The sequence below is a fragment of the Eumetopias jubatus genome, unplaced genomic scaffold, assembly GCF_037043125.1.
Source record: "Eumetopias jubatus isolate StellerSeaLion01/CBP00866 unplaced genomic scaffold, mEumJub1_p1.0 scaffold_13, whole genome shotgun sequence".
Taxonomy (NCBI): domain Eukaryota; kingdom Metazoa; phylum Chordata; class Mammalia; order Carnivora; family Otariidae; genus Eumetopias; species Eumetopias jubatus.
The window spans coordinates 41,038,476-41,058,256 of record NW_028274819.1 but is presented as its reverse complement, the minus strand read 5'-3'; the positions used below and the strand labels follow the sequence as shown (position 1 = coordinate 41,058,256).

The window sequence follows — 19,781 nt, the reverse complement described above, 5'->3', positions numbered from 1 at the left end:
TGCCGCTGTTTCTGCCCTAACTCCGCCTCTCTCTGTTTCTGCCCTAACTCTGCCTCTCTGTTTCTGCCCTAACTCCGCCTCTCTCTGTTTCTGCCCTAACTCTGCCTCTCTCTGTTTCTGCTCTTGTCCTTCTCCCAGTGCTCATGTCATGCTCTGCCCCTCGCCCTTTCCAACCTTCTCCACTCCTCCATACCTTTCCCTACCACACATGGATTTCCCTGGGCTGGGATTTCGCTGGCCAAGTGAGGAGAGAGATGTCTAAGACACAGCTTTATCCCCAGGCTCACAGCCATGTCCACAGGTCAGTGTAGAGGGACAGCTGTCTGCACAGTTAGCAAGTGCCGACAGGTAAATAAGAGCCTCCTGTCTTCTTAATTAAATCGCCCTTTGTCCAGGCAGCCTTGTGTTCGATTGGGCTGGGCTGGGATCAATAAGCCTCTTTCCTGGTGCAGCCAACCCTGGAGCTGGGCCTGACCTCCCCAGCCCTGCTCAGGCCCACCTGCCCTTTTCCCCAAAAGTCTGTGAGCCCCTGGAGGGCAAGGTGTCTTATACCCTTGTGCCTGGGACAGAGTGTGGAATAAGGAAGGAGTAAAAGAGTGATTGAGTAAACTGAGGCACTGGCAGCAAACATGGGCCAGAAAGGCTTGGAGCCCAAACTGTAACCCTCACCCCCAAGATCAACTGAGAAGCTGTGGGAATCACAGCAGGAGCTGCTCCCATCCAGCTCCTCAGCACAACATCACCTTACTGCCCAGGGAGGCTGAAGCCCAACCGAGAGAGGGGGGATGTCAATGTTCAGGACCACTAGGAGCAGTTGTTCCTTCTGACCTCTAAGGGCAGAATACCCTTTTCGTAAGGGATCCCCACGGAGGGACCCAGAGCTAGTGTGGGAGGATCAGTGAGCTGGGATCAGCATGGCAGAGCTTGTGGCCCTCAGTGGGAGACTAGGATCAGCCTGGAGTTATGAAGGGCCCAAGGTGAGGAAGGGGTCAAAAGGCAATCATAGGGTTCCAGGATTATTGGGTTGTTAGGAGGGCTTAGAGGACAGCTTTGTGTGTTGTGTGTTTGGAGGATATTATTTTGGAGTCCATTCAAGAGGCATCTATGACAGGATCACGGGGGCTCCAGGTTCCGCAGGAAAGGCCGGTATTAAAGGTTGCTTGGAGCCGCCAATGCTGGTCCAGGTCAAGGTGTCTCTGATAGCGGTTGGGGGCGTCGCATTTCACTAGGGAATCAAACAGCACCTCGTTTGGAAGGAGAGGGACGGTGCCGACGCCCTTCTAACCTCAGTCTGACCCGGGGGGCGCAGGCCTAGACGTCTCCCGGAGCCCCCGCCCATCGAGTGGCGCTCCCCCAGGGCGGAGCGTCGGCGGGTCCCCCCAGAGCAGCAGGAGCCACGCGGGGCTGGCGCCCCCAGCGCCGGGGTTGAGGGAGGCCGGCACCGCGCCGGGCTGGAAGGGGGGCGCGGAATCGGGGCTTTTTAGGACCCAGCGCGGCGCCTCCCTCCGGGGGCGAGTGCGGCTGCGCGCGCCGTGTGCTTGTGTCCGGAGAGCGGCGGGCTGGACGCGGACCGCGCGAGCGAGCAAGCGAGCAAGCGAGCAAGCGAGCCTAGCAGCAGCCAGGGCGGCAGCGGCGTCGCGGCGGCGGCGGCCGCTCCGCGCCTCGCCTCCCCGGCCTCGCCGGCTTGGCCGGCCTCGCCTCGCCGCGCCTGGACCCGCCACCCCCGCCTCCCGGTCGCGACCGCCGCAGCCCCCTCGCCTTGACCCGCACCTTCAACCGCCTGCCCGAAGCGGGGCGCGAAGCGCGGGGCGTACAGGCACCGGAGTCGGTGCCCACCGGCCTCGCAGACCGAAGCCAGCCCGGAGAAACCCCGTGCCCGGCCCCGCGCAGCTCCGCCACAGCCCGGGAGCTGTCCCTTCAGCACCGCCGCCGGAGCCAGAGCGTAGCCCCGCGGAAGCCCAGCTCAAGGCGGAGCGCGCACCGAGCGCAGCGCTCCGCGGCCGCCGCACCGAGCAGCGCCCCGGGTGCCCCTGCCCAGGGGGCCCGCCATCTCCTCCAAGAGGCGGGGAGAAGGAGCGAGGAGGGCGGGCGGGCAGGCAGGCGCGCCCGCCGCCGGGGGGAGCAGGCAGCCAGGCAAGGAGAGAGGGAGGGGGCCGGAGCCCGCCCTGCGCCCCGAGCAGCAGCCCGGCCACGCAGGGAAGAAGGCAACGGTCATCCATCTCCCCAGCGCCGAGAGAGCGCTGCGGCGACCACCGCACAGCAGAGCGCGAATTTCCCGGCCCCCTCTCCACCCCTCCCCCTTCCGGGGGCTGATCTATCTGTCCGGCCTTTGGAGCAGCTGACCTTAGCCCCAAAAAAGCTTTGTGTCAATTTCTTCATTTTCCCGCTGAGATGGGGACGGGAGCCCGGCCCCCCAACCCTCTTTTCCCTCCTCCCGGGGCTCGCCGCTGAGCGCCGTCCCTTTCCCTCCCTTCCTCCCTTCCTCCCTCCCTTTCTTCCTCCCTTCTTTCCTCCTCTGCCTCCTCCGCAGCCGGACCCGCTCCCTCCCCACATCTGGCGCCTAGAGACCCCTGGGATCCCGCGCACACTCCCCTGGACCAGCACCCGACAGAAAGCGCCCCGAGGGGCTTGGGTCGCTCTTGGGGTGGCCAGAGCCACCATCCTCTGTACCCCCCGACGGCTGGGGGGAGGGGGGAGGAGGCCCCGCGCCCCCCTCCCCGGTGCCAACTCCCCCTGGCGGCCGCTCCCATGGGTGTCGCTGGGCCGCGCCATGCCTAAGGGGGCGCCGCGATGGGCCAAGGGGACGAGAGCGAGCGCATCGTGATCAACGTGGGCGGCACGCGCCACCAGACGTACCGCTCGACGCTGCGCACGCTGCCCGGCACGCGGCTCGCCTGGCTGGCGGAGCCCGACGCCCACAGCCATTTCGACTATGACCCGCGCGCCGACGAGTTCTTTTTCGACCGCCACCCAGGCGTCTTCGCACACATCCTGAACTACTACCGCACCGGCAAGCTGCACTGCCCCGCCGACGTGTGCGGGCCGCTCTATGAAGAGGAGCTGGCCTTCTGGGGCATCGACGAGACCGACGTGGAGCCCTGCTGCTGGATGACTTACCGCCAGCATCGCGACGCAGAGGAGGCGCTCGATAGCTTTGGCGGCGCACCCCTTGACAACAGCGCCGACGACGCGGACGCCGACGGCCCCGGCGACTCAGGCGACGGTGAGGACGAGCTGGAGATGACCAAGCGCCTGGCGCTTAGCGACTCCCCGGACGGCCGGCCAGGCGGCTTCTGGCGTCGCTGGCAGCCGCGCATCTGGGCGCTCTTCGAGGACCCCTACTCCTCCCGCTACGCACGCGTAAGTGACAACCTATCCATCAGAAGATCCTCTGCCTCCCTGGGGCGGGGGTGGATTCGAGAACTGGCGCCTAGAGAGTCAGAATTTAAAGGAGTGTGTTCGTGTGTGTGTGTGTGTGTGTGTGTGTGTACATATGAGAACGTGTATAAAAGGGGGGATAAAAGAGAGGTTGCTCTTCGAGAGTGACTAGTTTTGTAGGTATGTAAGGTCTGTGTCTGTATTTCCAAATTAAATACGTATGAGTGAGTACAAATGGGTGTTTGTGTGTATGAGTAGATTGTGTGTGCATATTTATGTAAGTATGGTGGTGTCGATTTGGGTAGGTAAAATGTTAGTGGGAATGAGAGAACATGTTTGTATGTTTGAGTGTGCAGGAGTGCCTATGCATGCATATTTGTGTCTTTGCAGATGTACACTGGGAAGATGTGAACTGCCCTTTAGATTTTGGTGTGGGGAGGGAAGCTGGCAGCCCTTCCTCCCTCCCAGGTAAAAGGCATCTGGAGCCGGCCAGGGCCTGTAGAGGAGGGCTTGGCCTGGTCTGCTGCTTGAGACAGACCACCCCTCCCCAGGGAGCAACCTCAGGCTGCTGTGAAGGGGGAATCTTTATGGCTAATTAATAGCTTGGTAGTTGGTATGGGCCTGGGCTGTGGGGAGGGTGATGTGGCCCCTCTGAGACCTGTTCCTGGGAACACAGCCTGTCCTTCTTCATCAAAAGGGAAGGGTTTTGGAGGGGGCCGCTAGGCTTTGCCTGTGCTTCCTCTGGGACCAGTCAGGGGAAGAGTGGGGGGTTCTAAAGGGGAACCTGCAAGAAGGTGTGTGAGAGGTGGGCGTGTCTTCATCAGCCACTCCCCTTTAGTGATAGCAGCTTGTTGCAGGAGAGAAAGGGCACCCTGCTGCTGACCTTGGCCTCTCAGAGGCTTCTCTGGATTGGTTTCTTCATCTGTAAAATGGGAGAGGGGGTCTGGTGAAATCTAAGGTCTTTACTGCTTCACTGAGCCCAAAAGGGAAACACTGGTAGCAACCACCTACCCTGGAGGAGACACCCCTGGCATTCACTGAGCTCTGCAAGGTCTGAATGGGGCCTAAAGCATGAGGGGGAGGGGCAGAGTTGGGAATTTAAAGCAGAGCCCCCCCCCACCGAACCCCCTACTAGGCAAACCACTGCTCTTTTTTTACTGTTCCACATCCCTTCCCTCCTGTACCCTGGAGCCAAGGTTGGGAAGATGGGGCAGGGGAGGAGGCAGGATCAGTGCTGGGGATCAGTGGGGGAAGGGGACTTGGGGGGCACTGAGGTGTCCACGGGGAGAAAAGGGCTGTTCAGGCACAGGCCTGGTAGATTTGTGACTTAGGTAGAACACTCAGTGTTTTAGCGTGTGAGGAAGGGGGCAGCAGGACAGAGTCTTATACATTAAATCCTAGAACAGATGTGTGTGTTGGCGGGGGTGGAAAGGGGAGAACCAAGCCCCTCATTTTGCCTCTGAAGACCCTACACAAGGTCACTCAGGGAGCTAGAGGCAAAGCAAGACTAGAACCTAGGTTTCCTGGGACCCCATCCTCCCCTGAACTGGCTGCCAGCTCCCTGCCATTCCCAGAATGGACTGGGACCCTCAGAGGTCTACCCTCCCCTCTCCTCTCCTGACAGAGGCCACCATAGCCAGGGGATTATGTAACTGGAGGCTGTGGCTGAGCTGTGGGGAGGGGCAGGAGGAGGGGCACTGGGAGGTTGAACCAGTACATGTTGGGGCTGGGGGCATGCTGGGCAAAGGCCTGGGTTAGAGCAGCCACCATTCAGCTTGCATTTGACCTTGGACAGCATCTCACCACCATGACCATCCTCCTGGGCCCAGGAAGGAAGGAGAAGGCCCAACTTCCTCATTGTCCTTTTGCCTACCTGGCTCCCTAGTAAGAGCCTGGATCCCCCCACCCCAGGGCTTGGGCTCAGCTTTAGTGTTCTGAGCTATGTTCCTGACTTTCAGGATAGGCAGGGGACAATGTGGGGCAGGTTCCAGCCCCATCACTGTCCATCTTCTTCCACTTGACTCCATGTTCCTAGGCCATGGGGTGGCCTTCACCCCATGCAGATAAATGGGCTGGTTAGTGTGGTTTGGGGTCTTGTTGGTGTTCGAAACCTTACAGAAAAGTCCTGATTGTCTCAAGTGTTCATTGAAGAGCAGACTCTAAGGGAAGAGCTGGGGTGTAGTGGGGAGGTGGAGGTGGGCTAGAAACCCCCCCCCCGCCACCGTCGTGCACCCGCCTTCTTTTCCCAGTAGCCTCATAGAGTCATTCTAATGCCTTTGGATGACATATGAGGACACTGAGGCTCACAGAGGAGGGACCTGCCCAAGGGCACTCAAGAACTGAAGGCAGAGCCTGGATTAGAACCCAGGCTTCCTGCTGCACTCCAGGCTGGCCTAGCTGCATTGCGCTGCCTCTCTCAGCTCATCTGCGCAGGGACCAGCCGGCTGCCTGTCCTTCCTCCCCCTCCATCTTTGCTGCTGCTGCTGTCACCTTTGTTTACCCCTCCCCCCTCCCCAAACTGGTGGGTCAGGATTTGAATTTTTATCTAGATTCTAGACCAGAATCCTGGATGTGTGTGACATCGCATGTGTGTGTGAAAGAAAAGCGGTATGTGTGTGAGAGAGATATCCGTGTAAGAGGGATTCTCTGTGGGTGTGAGAGACTCTTCATATGTATGAGAAAAGGCTGGGTAAGAATAAAAATACGTGTGAGTGAGACTGGGAGTAGGGTGTGCGTGTGTGTGCACGTGTGCGCGCGCGCATGTGTGCGTGTTTGTGGTGAGACTCTGTGAGAGAGATTCTGTGAGTCTCTGTATCAGAAATTCTGTGTGAACGTGAGAGAGACAGATTCTGTGTGTTTTGAGATGGACCTTGTGTGTGAGAACAAGACAGCGTGGGAGAGAGCGCGTACATAAGAGAGGGAGACGTACGTGTAAGAGAAATGCTCTGTGTGTGTGTGTGTGACGTGAACCTGAGGTGAGCGTGTCCCTGTGTGTGTATTGCTGTGTGTGGCGAGTGTGACACTACGTGTGGAGCTCTGCATGTGAGGCTGTGTGTGTGTAAGGCTGTGTGCATGAGACCATCTGTGCAGGCGGCCGTGCGTGGGGTGGGGGACCCTGCGTGTGGCTCGGGCTGTGTGTTTGTGTGCGTGCGTGTGTGTGAGGCTCTGTGTGTCAGTGTGGCTGTGGGTGATTGCTTGTGACAGAGACCCTGTGTTGCCCAGGTGTGGGTGTACCTTGAGGAAGATGAAACTCCAGACCAGCTTCCTGCTTGCTCCCTTTATCTCCTGGTCCTCCTGAGCTGCCTTAGTGAGTGGTTTTGCTCCTCACACCTGTCCTCAGTTGAAATACTGCTCTAGCCCAGGCCATTGTGGATGCGTGGATCAGACAGACAGTGAGGCCACCCTACCCCACCCAGGCCTTCTTGCTGGCCCTGGAAGGTAAGGGCTATTTGGCTGGAGCGGGAGGTCCCATCTGACCTCTTGAGGGGTGACAGTGCAAGCTAGAGCCGCCAGTTCCCTGGGTCCTCTCTCCTGTGCTTTCCTGGGCACCCAGGCTGAGGAGGTGAGGGGTGGGGAGGTGAGCTGGGACAGGCCGGGGTGAGGGGTGGACACACACAAGCAAAGCATGATGGTGACACTATGTGGTAAGGGCCACAAAGGGGCTTCCTGGGGCTATTAAGAGGAGTCCCCATCCCAGAGGAGGCAATGCTAGGGTAAGCTTTGGGGGGCAGGTAGGAATTAGCCAGGCAGATGGCAGGGGACGGCAGTCCTGGCAAGCAAAGCCATGAGGGTGCGGGAGCAGGGCTGTTGGCAAAGCCTGGGGCGGCCTGCCTTGAAACCTGCCTTTCTCTCTGCCTTGGGGGCTGGTGCAGGCCTTGGGTTTTATCTATGGTTTGCTCGTTTTCATCAGGAACATTGTTCTGTGTCAGGTCAGGGCTAATGGTGGTCCTTGTTCTTTCTGTAGGCCAGAGAGTATCCTTAGTATGTAGTGTGTGTGTGTGTGTGTGTGTGTGTGTGTGTGTGTGTGTGTGTGTGACGATATCTGTCCCCCTTTCAAATGACAGTCACTTGACCTTCCAGATGACAAGGAAGTGCTAGTGGTTCCCAAGCTGGGGAAGCCCCACTAACCCACTGTGCATCTCTCCTCTGATGCTGGCTCTCTGTCTCTCTGCCTTATTGCCTGCTCTTTGGGACCCGATGCAGCCCCAACTCCTCCTCAGCTCCCTGGGAGGGAAATGCGCTTGGTGGCCGGAGTGAAGAGCCCAGCAAGAGACTTCTGTTCCTCCCTTGGGGTCTTAGCTGACACGGGGCTCTTGGAGTGTTGGTGAGATCCCGGAGGGAGAGAGCCGCTATCGGGGACTTCCTAGACAGCTCCCCACCTCAGAGCTTGCCAGGGCCCCACCTCTAGTCATGGTAACATGTGGAGGAGACCCGTGAGCAGTGGAGAAGGGGCTGCTGGGTCACCCTCCCCGCCGCCAGCCCACGTGCCCCCCACAACGGTGTGCCCACCACTTGGTGTTTTTCTCCTTCCTGTGATGCTTTCACAGGTGTCCTTGTGTCTCTGGATGATACCTTCCCCGCAGCCCCCCGCCCCAGCTCCCTTGTCAGTGGTGGAAAACCAGAAACCGGTGTCTCCTTGTCCTAGTTTCTCAGCCCCTTTGCCCCCAAAATGGGCCTCATGATAGAGTTAGTGAACGACTCACGGAGGTCCTGTGTGGAGAGCCCCCAGTCACAGGGCCTGGCATGCAGTAAGGGCTCAATAAATGTTGGTTGCCGTGATCACTCCGACTGGTTGTATTATCCTTCTACTTCATGGCTCTCTAGATTCTGTCCTTTGCCCTCTGTCGCCACGTCCCCCATCCTGGTGCAAGCCACCATTGTTCCCCTCAGACCCACCCCTCCAGCGGTTCCCCACTGCTCTCCTGCCTTCAGACCCTGGCCCCTCCAGCTCATTCTCTATTTGGCCACCACCGAGAGAGGGCCCTTCAGCTCACGAATCTGTCAGTCTATTCCCTTGCCTGTTTAAAACCCTTCGGTGCTTCCCTGGACCGTACTGGGGCCCCTGCAGCCCTGCCTGCCTCCTCAGTCTCTTCTGGCCTGGCTCTCCCCATGGCTCACCGAGCTGCAGCTACCCTGGCCTCATTTCAGTTTCTTGCCTCTGCCAGGCACCCCTGCTTCAGGGCCTTTGCACATGCTGTTCTCCGGGGATCACTCTTTCCTCCTGGTCTGCACCTCTTCATCCTTCACACCCTGCTTGAAACACTGTTCCTAGGTGATGCCTTCCCAGACCCCACACCCTGGGTCAGGGTTGAGAGTCCTTCCCTTCAGAAAAGCTATCTGGTATGTAATAAAAATGTTCATTAGCAGCTTTGTTTAATTCAGGTTTATCTCTTGCTCCAAACTCTAAGCTTCTTACAAACTCAGTATAATAGGAGCTACCACTATGACAGATGAGGAAGTTGGGGCCCCGAGAAGAGTGCTTTCCCGGGGCCAATCGTGAGCAGGTGGGGGGCTGGTTCAGAAACCCAGATCTCTAACTCCAGGCTCAGTGGCCCGAGAGCCCTCCTACATCTTCCCCATGCCTCAGGGAGTGTTTAGAGTCCTGTACCCGGGAGGCAGGTATCTGTGCTCCTTAATCTGGGCAGGAGGCCGGCCATCTGCCAGAAGCTTTGGGAAGATTGGCTTGAGCTTCCCAGAGAGGCGGGCGGGTTGTCTTAGAGGTGGGGGAAGGAATCTGGAAGGGGCTCATTTCAGGGCCCGCTGCCTAGGCCAGGGATCTCGGGGCCTCCCAAGACAGCTGAATATAGTGCTATGGCTATTCTGAGCGGTCCCATGACCAGTGTGCTCACTCCGGACCAAAAGGTCAGGGCCTCGAGCCGCTGCCTCCCATCAGCCCCTAGGCTAGCCACTGGCCTGAGCTTCCCTTCCCCAGAGGTAGGATCAGAGGGAAAGGGGGCCTAAGAGGCTCCTGGGACTATTGGCTGCCCAGGCCTGATGCATGGGGACCCGTTGGGTGGCAGCAACCACCTTCCACATGCATGGGGCTGTCTGGGTGCTCCTGGACCCTCTCTAGCCACTGCCCTCATCCAGTGGAGGAGAAGCCGACTCAGAGAGGGGAAGACACTTGCCCAAGACCACACAGGGAATCAGTGAAACTCAAACTCTCATCCCAAGCCACTCGGCCCAGGACCTGGCCATTTGCATTTCTAGTGGCTCTCAGTTTTCACAGAACACCAAGTACCACCTGGGCATGCTGTTCTCTTACTTACCCCCATTATTTCCTCTCCTGAGGAAGGGAGATGAAGCAGTGAGCTGCCCTCCCACCTCCCTTCTCCACGCCCCCCCACCGCCACCCCCCCCCAGGGCCCAGCACAGCTGGTTGAGATGTCTGCAGGTCATTCAACCCAGAGTTGGCCCCAGTTCTGTTCTTATCATCCTCCTAGCAGGATTTTTCTAGAACCCCTTTCCTTTCTTGAATCATAATACTAAAGGCTGCTATTTACGAAAGCATTTACTATGTATCCTTCTTAAGGGCTTCATTTCCATATTCTCATTTAATTCTCACCAAACTGCCATGGAAGTGTATCATTATCATCACGCCAGTGTCACAGATGAGGCTGCTGAGGCTCAAAGAGGCTAGTAACTTATCCAAGGTCACTTAGCTCCCGAGCGGGAGAGACAGCGTTCAGACCTGGGCTGCCCGACACTGGGACTCTGTCCGAAACCACTGCTCAGGACTGCCTCCCATCGCCGTTCCAGGAGAGTGGGGGCTCTGGCCCAGGCTTGGGTTTCCGTCTGTTCCCTCCCTCCCCCAGCAAACACTCTTTCCCCACAATCTGTCCAGGAATCCTGCTCATCAAGTTCTGGCCCCTGAACTCGGGCAGGTAAGGGTCCAGCCTCGTGGGCTAAGAGGTGCTCTGGCAGCCCCCAGGAGGAGGGTCTTCAGAAGGTGCCTCACTGCCCCCCACCAGCTATGCAGGCCCTGGGGCTCCATATGCCTACGGGGAAATGGCAGAGGGCTCAGGGAGGATCCGAAGCTCTCCAGCATGAGGTGATAGATAGATGGGGGAAGCGAGGGGTGATGCTGGCTCCTCCTCATCTCGGCATTCGAGGCCTTCTGCTCTGGAACCTGGCCATGAGTTGCTCCCTTCTGCCAGGCTCCTCCCTGGCCTCCTCATCTTCAGCCCAACCTCTGGGTCTTTGCTCATCTATTTCCTTCTCTGTGTCCCTTCTAGATTTGCTGAATGTGACAACCCATCCCGCAAGGCCCCTAATGCCTACCCTAGCCACTCCTGCCCTGGCTGACCACATTTGGGAGGGAGGGTTGGGCACAGAGTCGCCAGAATTGCATGATTTGAGCTGGAGGTCAGTGGGGCACTTCTGGAGGCCTGTGGCTGGGGGCAGGCAGGCCGTCAGGATCAAGGACCAGCCCAGATGCACGGAGAGATGAGGCCACAGACAATTCCCCAGTTGTGGGCATCGGGCAACTGAGCGAGAACAAGATCTGTAGCCAGGCCATTAAACCAACCCAGGCTCCCTTGGGCAAGTCTCACCACCCCCCCAGGCTGCAGGGTTTGCCTCTGTAAACTACAGAGGTCATTCCAAATGACCAAGTCCCTTCCCAGCGCTGACATTCCAGGAGTCTAAGAATTCTGGGCTTCGGCTTCCCAGAGTCGCTGTGGGAGCCAAGTTAGTTCTTCCCTATCTCTCCTTCCACATCTTCAGCCCTGCTCCTCTCTAGGACACATTTGAGCTCTCCTGCCAAGGCCCTGACACCAAGCGAGCAGGAGCCCCAGGGAAGGGCTCTGAAGAGCTTCCTCCTTTCCTCTTACATTCATTCAGGCTCTCTCAACCCGCTCTCATGCATTCCTTCAAAGCATAGTAATCACGCTCTGCCTGGCTTGCCACTGTGACCACTGTGAACCATCCCTGGCTCACGCAGCCACTCTCGGGCGTGAACCTGTGCGGCCCACCTCTTCAGGGTGTGCGTGCTCAGGCCCAGCAGGTGGCACCTGTTTGCCCTCTCCTCCAGGCCCTTCTCTTGGCTATCCCTCTCGGAGTTGCAGAGAGGGGCACTCAAAGGGGAGATGCCATGTCAGCCTGTAGGGGCTGGGCAGGCCAGGGTGGCTAGCTTCAATGGTGAAGGGGCACTGTGGAGACGGTTGCTGTGAGCTCCTTCTGTGCTGGTTGTGGCTGGCCTGGGGCAGGGCTCTTTGCAGTAGTTGTGCTGGGGGCTGCAGGGGTGGTTGCTGGAGGAGTCCCATCCACGGCTGACTCTCAGATTACTTGGGATGCTTCCAAAAGTTCAGGCTCCTGGGCTTTGTCCGTCAAGAATTTGATTCCTAGATCTGGGGGCAGGGGTGCTCAGGATGTTGGCTCCACGCTCCGGTGATGCTCACGCTCAGCGAGGGAGACTCTGCATTGGGGGCTGGGACATAGGGCTCCTGCTATGTGGCGTGGACCTCTGACCAACAGCATCAACATCACCTGGGTACTGGGTAGAAATGAAGAGTTTCAGGCTCCACCGGAGACCTCCTGATTCAGAACCTTCATTTTAACAAAATCCCCAGATGAATCATACGTACACTCGATTCCGAGAAGTGCTGAGGCGGGCAGCCATTCCCAGTTGAGGGGAAGTATCAGGACACAGAGAAGCCTGAATGGGTGTGTGCAGGTTGGCAGAGCTTCAAGGGGGGTGATTCTGATCTTTCCTTGTGCCCAAGATTTTGGCATCAGGGTGACAGGCCTGGGGATGAGGCCCAGGTCAGTAAGTGGCAACTGCATCTGTAAGTTCTCAGACCAAAACCCTTGTCACCGTCCTTGATTCCTTACTTTCTCTCATTCATCAGCAAATTCTGTTGCCTCCATGTTGAAAGCATCCCAGAACCCAACTGCGTCATATCTCCTCCACCTCTAGGTCCCTAGTTGGAGCCACCATCTTCCCTCCCCTGGATTACTGTGAACTGTTCCCCTCCAGCTCCTTCTCCACACACAGCCTGGGCCATCCCAGGTAAAATGCTAGTCAGACAAAGCCACCTCTATGCGCTACTAACCCTGGCTTCCGGTCTCACTCAGGGAGGAGCCCAAGTCCTTCTGAGAGTTACAGGGCTCCACATGAGCGCCTGGCACCTGCCATCTCCCTTCTGCTCTCCTGCTTCTCTCCTACTCCTCATTCTGGTCTCCTTGGTTTTCCACCAGCACAGTGCTTGTGCTTCTGCCGCAGGACCCTTACTCTTGCTGTTCCCTCCACTTGGAGCACTGCCCCCCCCACTCCCTCACCTGCTTCAGGTCTGGACTTGGATGTCATTAGCTCAGATCAACCCCCTGGCTTTCCCTCCCCCCATTTCATGCTCCCCTCTTTCCTCTTTTTCATTAACACCATCTAACGTATTTTACTTATTTACCTTGTTCGTTGTCTGTTTCTTTCACTAGAAGAACCTAGAACAGGACCTGGCAGGTAATGGGTGCCAAATAAATATTTATTGAGAGGATGGATAAGGAGGCCGGAGTTCAAGACCTAGGTCAAACATTGGCACCACACCTTTGAGCCTGTTACTGGCTGACCCCCTTCTTCCTTGCCTCACCTGGGGACACAATGCCTCCATCCCCGAGCGTAAGGAATGGGGGAGAGACAGAGGCTGAAGCAAGGCTGGGAGGACCAGAGTGTCCTGGTCAGGCCTGGGGGTGCGTCCCGAACCAGGACACACGAGCTCTCACACAAGGACACAGGTGTTGCCGGACACGGTGTTCGCAGGCCCAGGTGGTCAGGCCCGATGCCCAACTGTCACTTCTCTTGCGACTCCTCCTGGAGGCCAGCCAGGCTCTTCCCTCTCCCCCCCATCTTCTTCTCCATCCCCCCCCTTCTCTTCCGTGTCCCTTCCATCATCCCCTTCCGTTTATGAGTTACTGGCTGTCAACACAGACTCTTCCCCTTGAAAGCCTAGGATGCTTGGATGCTTTTTGTCCCCAGGTCCCCTGCTAGGAGCCCCAGTCACATGTTCAGCTGAAAGTGGGTGGGCCTCGAGGCCCCACCTGGTAGTGTGACCTGGAGTCCAGGTCTCTTAAGAGCGTGGCCTCTGGAGCCAGGAGGCCTGCATTCAAGTCCCACCACGTCCCAGCTGTGTGACCTTGGACAAGCTCCCTAACCTGTCTGTACCTCGAAAGAGATATTAATAGCACCTGACTCACAGGGAAGTCGAGAGGTTTGAATGTGTTAAGCACTTAGCCCAGAACCCGAAACATAATAAGTGCTTAATTATCGTAGGTTCCATTATTGTCTTTTTGCTGGCGCTGGGCTCTAGAAGACCAAAACCATCAGCTGTTCGCTGTCTGCTTCCTTCTTTCAGCAACTGACTCTCCTTTCAAATAACTCTCTGGGGGGGGGGGTCACCTCACCTACCTTGGCCCTGGTCTGTCTCCCAAGGGCCAGATTTCAGGGGTGTCATCCTGGCAGGCTTGGATTCTGTCTTGCTTTCTGCCACAAACCTGCTGTGCATCAGAGGCAGATCCTGGCCTCCTCTGACCCTCAGTCTCCCCACTGGTTGGCGTGGGCCACTGGTCCCAGCTCTGCCCCCCTGTCCTGGTGTAGTGGGCGATGGGGGTGGAAGATGGAAGTTGTGCATGTAGGGTAGAGGGGCAAGGAGGGCTGTTGACATCTGTGGTGGGGAGCCAGGCATGGGCACCTGAGACGCTGATAAGAGTATCAGTGTGGAAGGGGCTGGTGGGCAGGGGCCATGTATCCCAGCTTTGGGCCATGAAATGCATTACTTTACAGGGGATGCGTGGGCACAGCGAGCATTGGCCGCAAGGGCCAGGCAGACCCTAGATGCTGTTGGGGCCCGGGGCTCCTGTTGGTGCCAGGGGGCGGTGCCCGCTCGGGCTGGCCTGCCCCGCCAGGCCGACGCCAGGCTGGGTGGGGATGAGCTAATATTAGCCAGGGCAGCCCCAGACAGCTGAGCTCAGGGGGCCTCGGGAGCTTCACTGGGCGCAGGCTTAGATGTTGCTTTGGCCTGGGCCACAGCAGCCAAAGGAAGCTTTCTCAAGCCTGTGCATGGCCTTGGATGCCCCTTTGACCCTGGCCCGATCCAGACCTTCCCCAGACCTAGCCTGGCAGCCCTGCTCCTGCTTCACTCTGGCTCAGGGTCTGCCCACAAGCCCCTGCCCCCCTGCCCATGATGTGCCCCCACCTTACCGCTTTCCTTCTCCACCCACAGTGCAGGAAGGGCCTTCTCTCCCTACACCCCTACTCTACTCATAAGGACATTCTCTGTCACTCCTGCCAGGGGCTGCTGTTAGCATTCATTTGTTCATTCATTCATTCAACACATATTTATTAAGTGCCTACTTACTAGGGGGCAGGCACTGTTCTAGAAGCTGGGAATTAGAGTAAAGAACAAAACAGTTAAAAATTCCTGCCCTCAAGAAGCTTACATTCTAGGGCGCCTGGGTGGCTCAGTTGGTTGAGCGGCTGCCTTCGGCTCAGGTCATGATCCTGGAGTCCCTGGATCGAGTCCCGCATCGGGCTCCCTGCTCAGCGGGGAGTCTGCTTCTCCCTCTGACCCTCTTCCCTCTCGTGCTCTCTATCTCTCATTCTCTCTCTCAAATGAATAAATAAAATCTTTAAAAAAAAAAAAAGAAGCTTACATTCTAGTTCAGGGAGAATAAAAAGAAATAAATGGATACATGAATATAAAGTGTGTCCGACGGTGGGGAGTGCCATGGAGATACATCACGGAGGGTAGGGCCCAGGAAGGGCAGGCGGGGGGACTTTAACTAGTGTGGCAGGAAAGGCCTCCCTGAGCAGGTGATGTTTCCGCAAAGACTTGAAGGCGGTGAGCGGGGGAGACATGTGACATCTGGGGAACAGAGGTCGTGAGACATGCAGAAGCCCTGAGCGGGTGCGTACGCCTGGGGGGTCCAGACCCGGCGAGAGGCCGGTGTCCGGGGCTGAGCTCAGAGAGCCAAAGACGGTGGTAAGTCAGAAAGAGGAGAGCAGAGCCCCCCACAGCCCCACTGGGCTCTTGGCAGCAGGCTCTTGCCCCATGGGCTCTCTGGGTGTGCTAGCCTGACGCTTGGCTGCGTTTGTGTCTCCCCCGCTACCCCCTTCCCTCCCATGTCTTCCCCTCCCATGGCCTCAGGGGCTGCACAGTCCTCATCTCCAGGAAGCTGGGCCTCAGGGAGGGGGCTCTTGCCTCACCACAGTGGTGACCCTCTGTCTTTTCCCTGAAGACCAACTGTGCTCAGGGATGGTGGGGCCCCACAGGGCTGCCACCAGGCTGCAGGGGATGCTGTCCTCTCAGGGCCTATGGGGCTAGAGAGAAGTTGGTGTGGGAGCCAGAGGTGAAGGGCCCTTCCAGACAAAGGTTCTGTTAGCAGTTTCCATTCACATGGCCCCCCACGGCTGCTTACCTGCTTCTCACTCCAGTCAGGCTAGAGAAGATGGTTAGTGTCGTGTTTACGGGCCAGACTGGAGCAGACTGTCTGGGTCCAAACTTGGCTCTACTGATTATTGGCTGTGTGACCTCTGTAAGCCTCAGCCACCTCAGCTGTAAAGGAAGGATACCAAGAGCCCCCACTTCAAGGGGCTGCCGTGAGAACCCAGTGAGGTAAGGCCCAGAAAGCCCTTTAGTGCAGTTCATGGCACAACACAGGTGTTCAAGTCATGCCTTATCACTCTCACCATCTGGCACACGAGGCATCTTTCTAGGATGCTCTGCAGACACGGGCCTCTCCCACCCGGGAGATTCTGAGAACATGAAACGAATGTCAAGAAGGGGTTGCTGTAACCAGGAGGCTTCGGTGGTTCCCCAGGGATCTTCTCTGCCCACGAGGGTGGTAGAGCAGGGAAGTGTGACTCCCTTGGGTCTTGTCACCAGGGCAGGACTGTGAAGGTATTTTAGACCACAGCCTCCCGCCAGGGCCAACATCTTACCATTTAGAGATTAGTGTTTTATGCTCAGCCTCAGGGGCTCTCTTACCAGCTGTGAGGAACACGGTCACCCACTGGGCCACCTGGAGCCACCAGAGCCCTGGGATGAGGGCTGGGCTCTTGGTAGGGTACGTGGCTGGCACTAGGCGGTGTGCTTCTCCCCATATTGCCAGGGGAGCTCCCACCTTAGTGCCTGAGCAGCCCACACACCTGGAGCACAGCCCTCGTCTTGGGAGGACCTTAGTTATCTCATCTATAAATTGTGCATAATGGTGTCACTTAACTCTCAGGGGAGCTGGGCAAATCCACTAAGGCAGAAGCAGAAGGATAATTCATGAGGGAGAAAATATGGTTTAAGCAGGGCCCATGTGTGCCAGAGACTGCTCTCTCAAGGGCAGGGGAAGTGTGAGAAGGGGACCGGCAGAGGTGAGAGCACAGGCCCTGGACCTGGCTGGGCCTCAGTGTGGACTTGGGCAGCTGACATCTGGCCAAGCCGGTTGGCGCCTGTGTGAAATGGGGCTGAGCCTCAGAGGGCAAAGCCCGAAGCGCCATGCCTGGCACATGAGACACACTTACCTACCTGGGGCACCACTGAACCTGTTCCTGGGTTCAGATGCCCACAGAGGCTCTCAGGGGAGCTGGCATAAGCTGGCCCTGGCTGAGCCATGGAGACAGGGAAGCAAGCTGTGGAAGCTTTGTCTGGTGGCCCCACAGCCTCAAGGGCATGAACCACTGTCACCAGTGATATATATATAGCCGCACAAAGGTCAGAAATGCCAGGCACTGGCTTCTCTTCTAGGCGGCAGGAACCGTGTCTCTCGAGGCCTGGCTGTCACCAAGCAGATATTTTTTTCCTGTCTGGGGACCTGAGTGAAAGCCTCAGAGTAAGGAATTGCTGTGGTTTGTACCAGCTGGCTAAGTCTTTCCATGTCCGAACTCTGTTGTGCTATCCCTAGAAAATCCCACCCAACCTGTCTTTCCAGACCACCCATCCTTGGCCTCCAGGTACATCAGCCAATTTCCTAGCTGTGTAGCTCCCCTGCCTCCTGCCTTTGCCTCTTCTGTTGCTTCTCGAACAGACTGCTCTCCCAGAGAACTTTTCCTGCCCTTGATCTAGCTGCCCTGTTGAGGTTTCATGTCTCCCCACCTCAGCTGCAGCCTCTTTGAGGTTGAGGGCCAGCTCAAGGAATGATAGCTCCTGTTACATAATATGGAATCAGTAAATCCTTGCTAACGTGACACACTGCACCACAGCCCTGTGAGGCAGAAGGATGAGATAGCATCCCCGTCTCATTCATGAAGAACAACTGGCTCAGACAGGTGAATTTATTTACATGGACCATCCGGTTAGTAAGTGGTGGAAGAAGGACTAGATCCCCAGGTCTTCTCTGGGCAATTGAGAAGGCCAATTACAGCAGTACCTTGTTCCTTCCCACTCTATTATCCTAAGGTTCTGTGGTCAAGAATGAGGTGGTTGGATGGACAGATGGGTGATAGACAGGTGGACGAAAGAATGGGTAAAAGGATGGGTCCATGGATGGATATGGATGAATGGGTGGAAGGAAGAATGTGTGAATGGACACACCCCGCTGGGTGGGTACCTTGGTGGATGGGTGAACAAATGGATGGTTGTAAGGATGGATGGATGGATGGATGGATGGATGGATGGATGGATGGATACATTTCTAGTCACTTGGCTTCAAGGCAGGAAAGGAAGTCTCACCTCTCATTAAATGAAAACATCCTAGAGGAGAGGACTGGAAAGCTGAAGACTTCAGGAAGGAAGGCAGGGTGGAGGAACCTAGCTCATGAACAGAGAAAGTACGTTTGCAGATGTAGGGGTGGGTGGTTCGTGGAGCAAGGGAGCTTGGAGCTGGGGGCCGGGACTGGCCTGGGAGACTGGCCCACTCTCAGAGGTGAGAGGCTCTGGTCGAGCAGCCCCAAGACAGGCTGGAAAGCAGTTGCAGTCAGAGCCCTGTGACGGGGAAGCCTCGGGGCCCAGGGTTTTCCAGATGCCCTGCAGCCATTGGAGGGCAGATAGTGAGTGGGGTGTTGGCCTCTGAACCCCAGGCTGCACAGAGCATACCTGTGATTTCAGTCTGTCCTGGGGTCGGGAGGCCCCTCTTCCTCCCTAGGTCCGCAGGCTCCGTGAGCAAGCCCCTCCAATAGCGCCGGCAGGCTGTGCATGAGGGGCCAGCGCAGCTCTCCTGGCTGAGGAGCGGGCCCTCTGGAGTCACCTGGCTCAGGAATACGAGATACACTGTCTTCCCAGTGCTTCTTGTCCTCAGTCACCAGGCTCCAGGCATGAGCTCCAAGGCTTTCATTTTAATTACCTGGCAAGGGCCAGTAGAGGGACCACAGACATGGGTGGCCAGTAGTCGAGCTTGGCAGGGCCTGGAGGCTTAGAGGATGCTAGCCTAGAGCAGATTCTTCCAGCTGGAGTTAAGGACCTCCATTTGCACAAGGCACCGAGCTGTGAGCTCCAGGCTCCCTCCCAAAGCCCAGAGCATTCCCCAGCGCCAGGCTGCACCCCCCACACATACACTGGCCTCAGCGATCTCCCTGGGAAACCAGGTCCCAATGAGAGTGCCTGGTGCGCTGCTAACCACTCATTACAGTCACGGCTGCGGCTAAGTATAGCTCCAGCACACACAAGACCAAGACAACAAGGGAAAGGCTTTCCCTAAAAAAGCTCCACATGCAAACACACAAACATCTGCATGGACATGCTCCCCACACTCGCGCATACCAATGGCCCTGGACAGTCATGGACCTGTACCTGCACCAACACAAAGTTTCACTCACTCAGGCGTTCATGCCATAAATGGTTGTTGAGGGGCTGGGTGAGTGGTGGAGAGCCTGTGTTCTGCAGTCAGACAAAGCTGGGTTTCCAGTCCTAACTCTATCACCTCCCAGATTCCTGATCATGGGCAACCTAGCCTCTCCGTGCCTCAGTTTCCCTCCCTACAAAATTGGGATGGTAACCAAGTGCAGACCTCAGAGTTGGGGTCCGGGTCAGTGAGATGGGGCATGTACGAGTGCTTAGGATGTGTCTGGCTCAGGGTAAGTGTCCGTACACACTAGATGTCTGTATCCTCGCTACCGAGTAACTACTTGGTGCCTAGCTCTGTGCTGGGAGCTTTATTTAAAGCTGTTGTTTCGGCAGGTGGTTGTGAAAAGCGGTGCCTGGTGTCTAATAGGCACTCAGTAAATATTTGATGATTGAATGAATGAACAAACCACTGAAAGCTGTGTCGGATGTCCTTGAAGCTTTCTCCTCTGAGGAGGTATCCACCCTCACTGGTCTCTCAGCCACGCTGTGTCTCCAGTAGAATCTAGATATTCTTGAGGGTAACATAGGGATCCTAGGGGTAGAGGAGGAGCTCTAGGGGGTCTGGGCACACCCCCACCCCGTTTTGCGGCTGGGGGAATGGCCGCACAGTGGGCGGTGCCTGGTCCCGCTTGGACAGGCAGC

At 57.2% G+C, this 19,781-nt stretch overlaps 1 protein-coding gene across 2 annotated transcripts in view; it reads left to right on the top strand.

Moving 5' to 3' along the window:
• Positions 1-2,790: 2,790 nt before the first annotated feature.
• KCNC1 (potassium voltage-gated channel subfamily C member 1) overlaps positions 2,791-19,781 on the top strand; it is a 41,747-nt gene continuing 24,756 nt past the window's right edge. For both annotated transcript variants that reach the window (XM_028116961.2, XM_088017549.1), the window contains exon 1: positions 2,791-3,360. In XM_028116961.2, coding sequence (XP_027972762.1) covers positions 2,791-3,360 — 570 coding nt within the window. The remainder of the gene's footprint in view (positions 3,361-19,781) is intronic.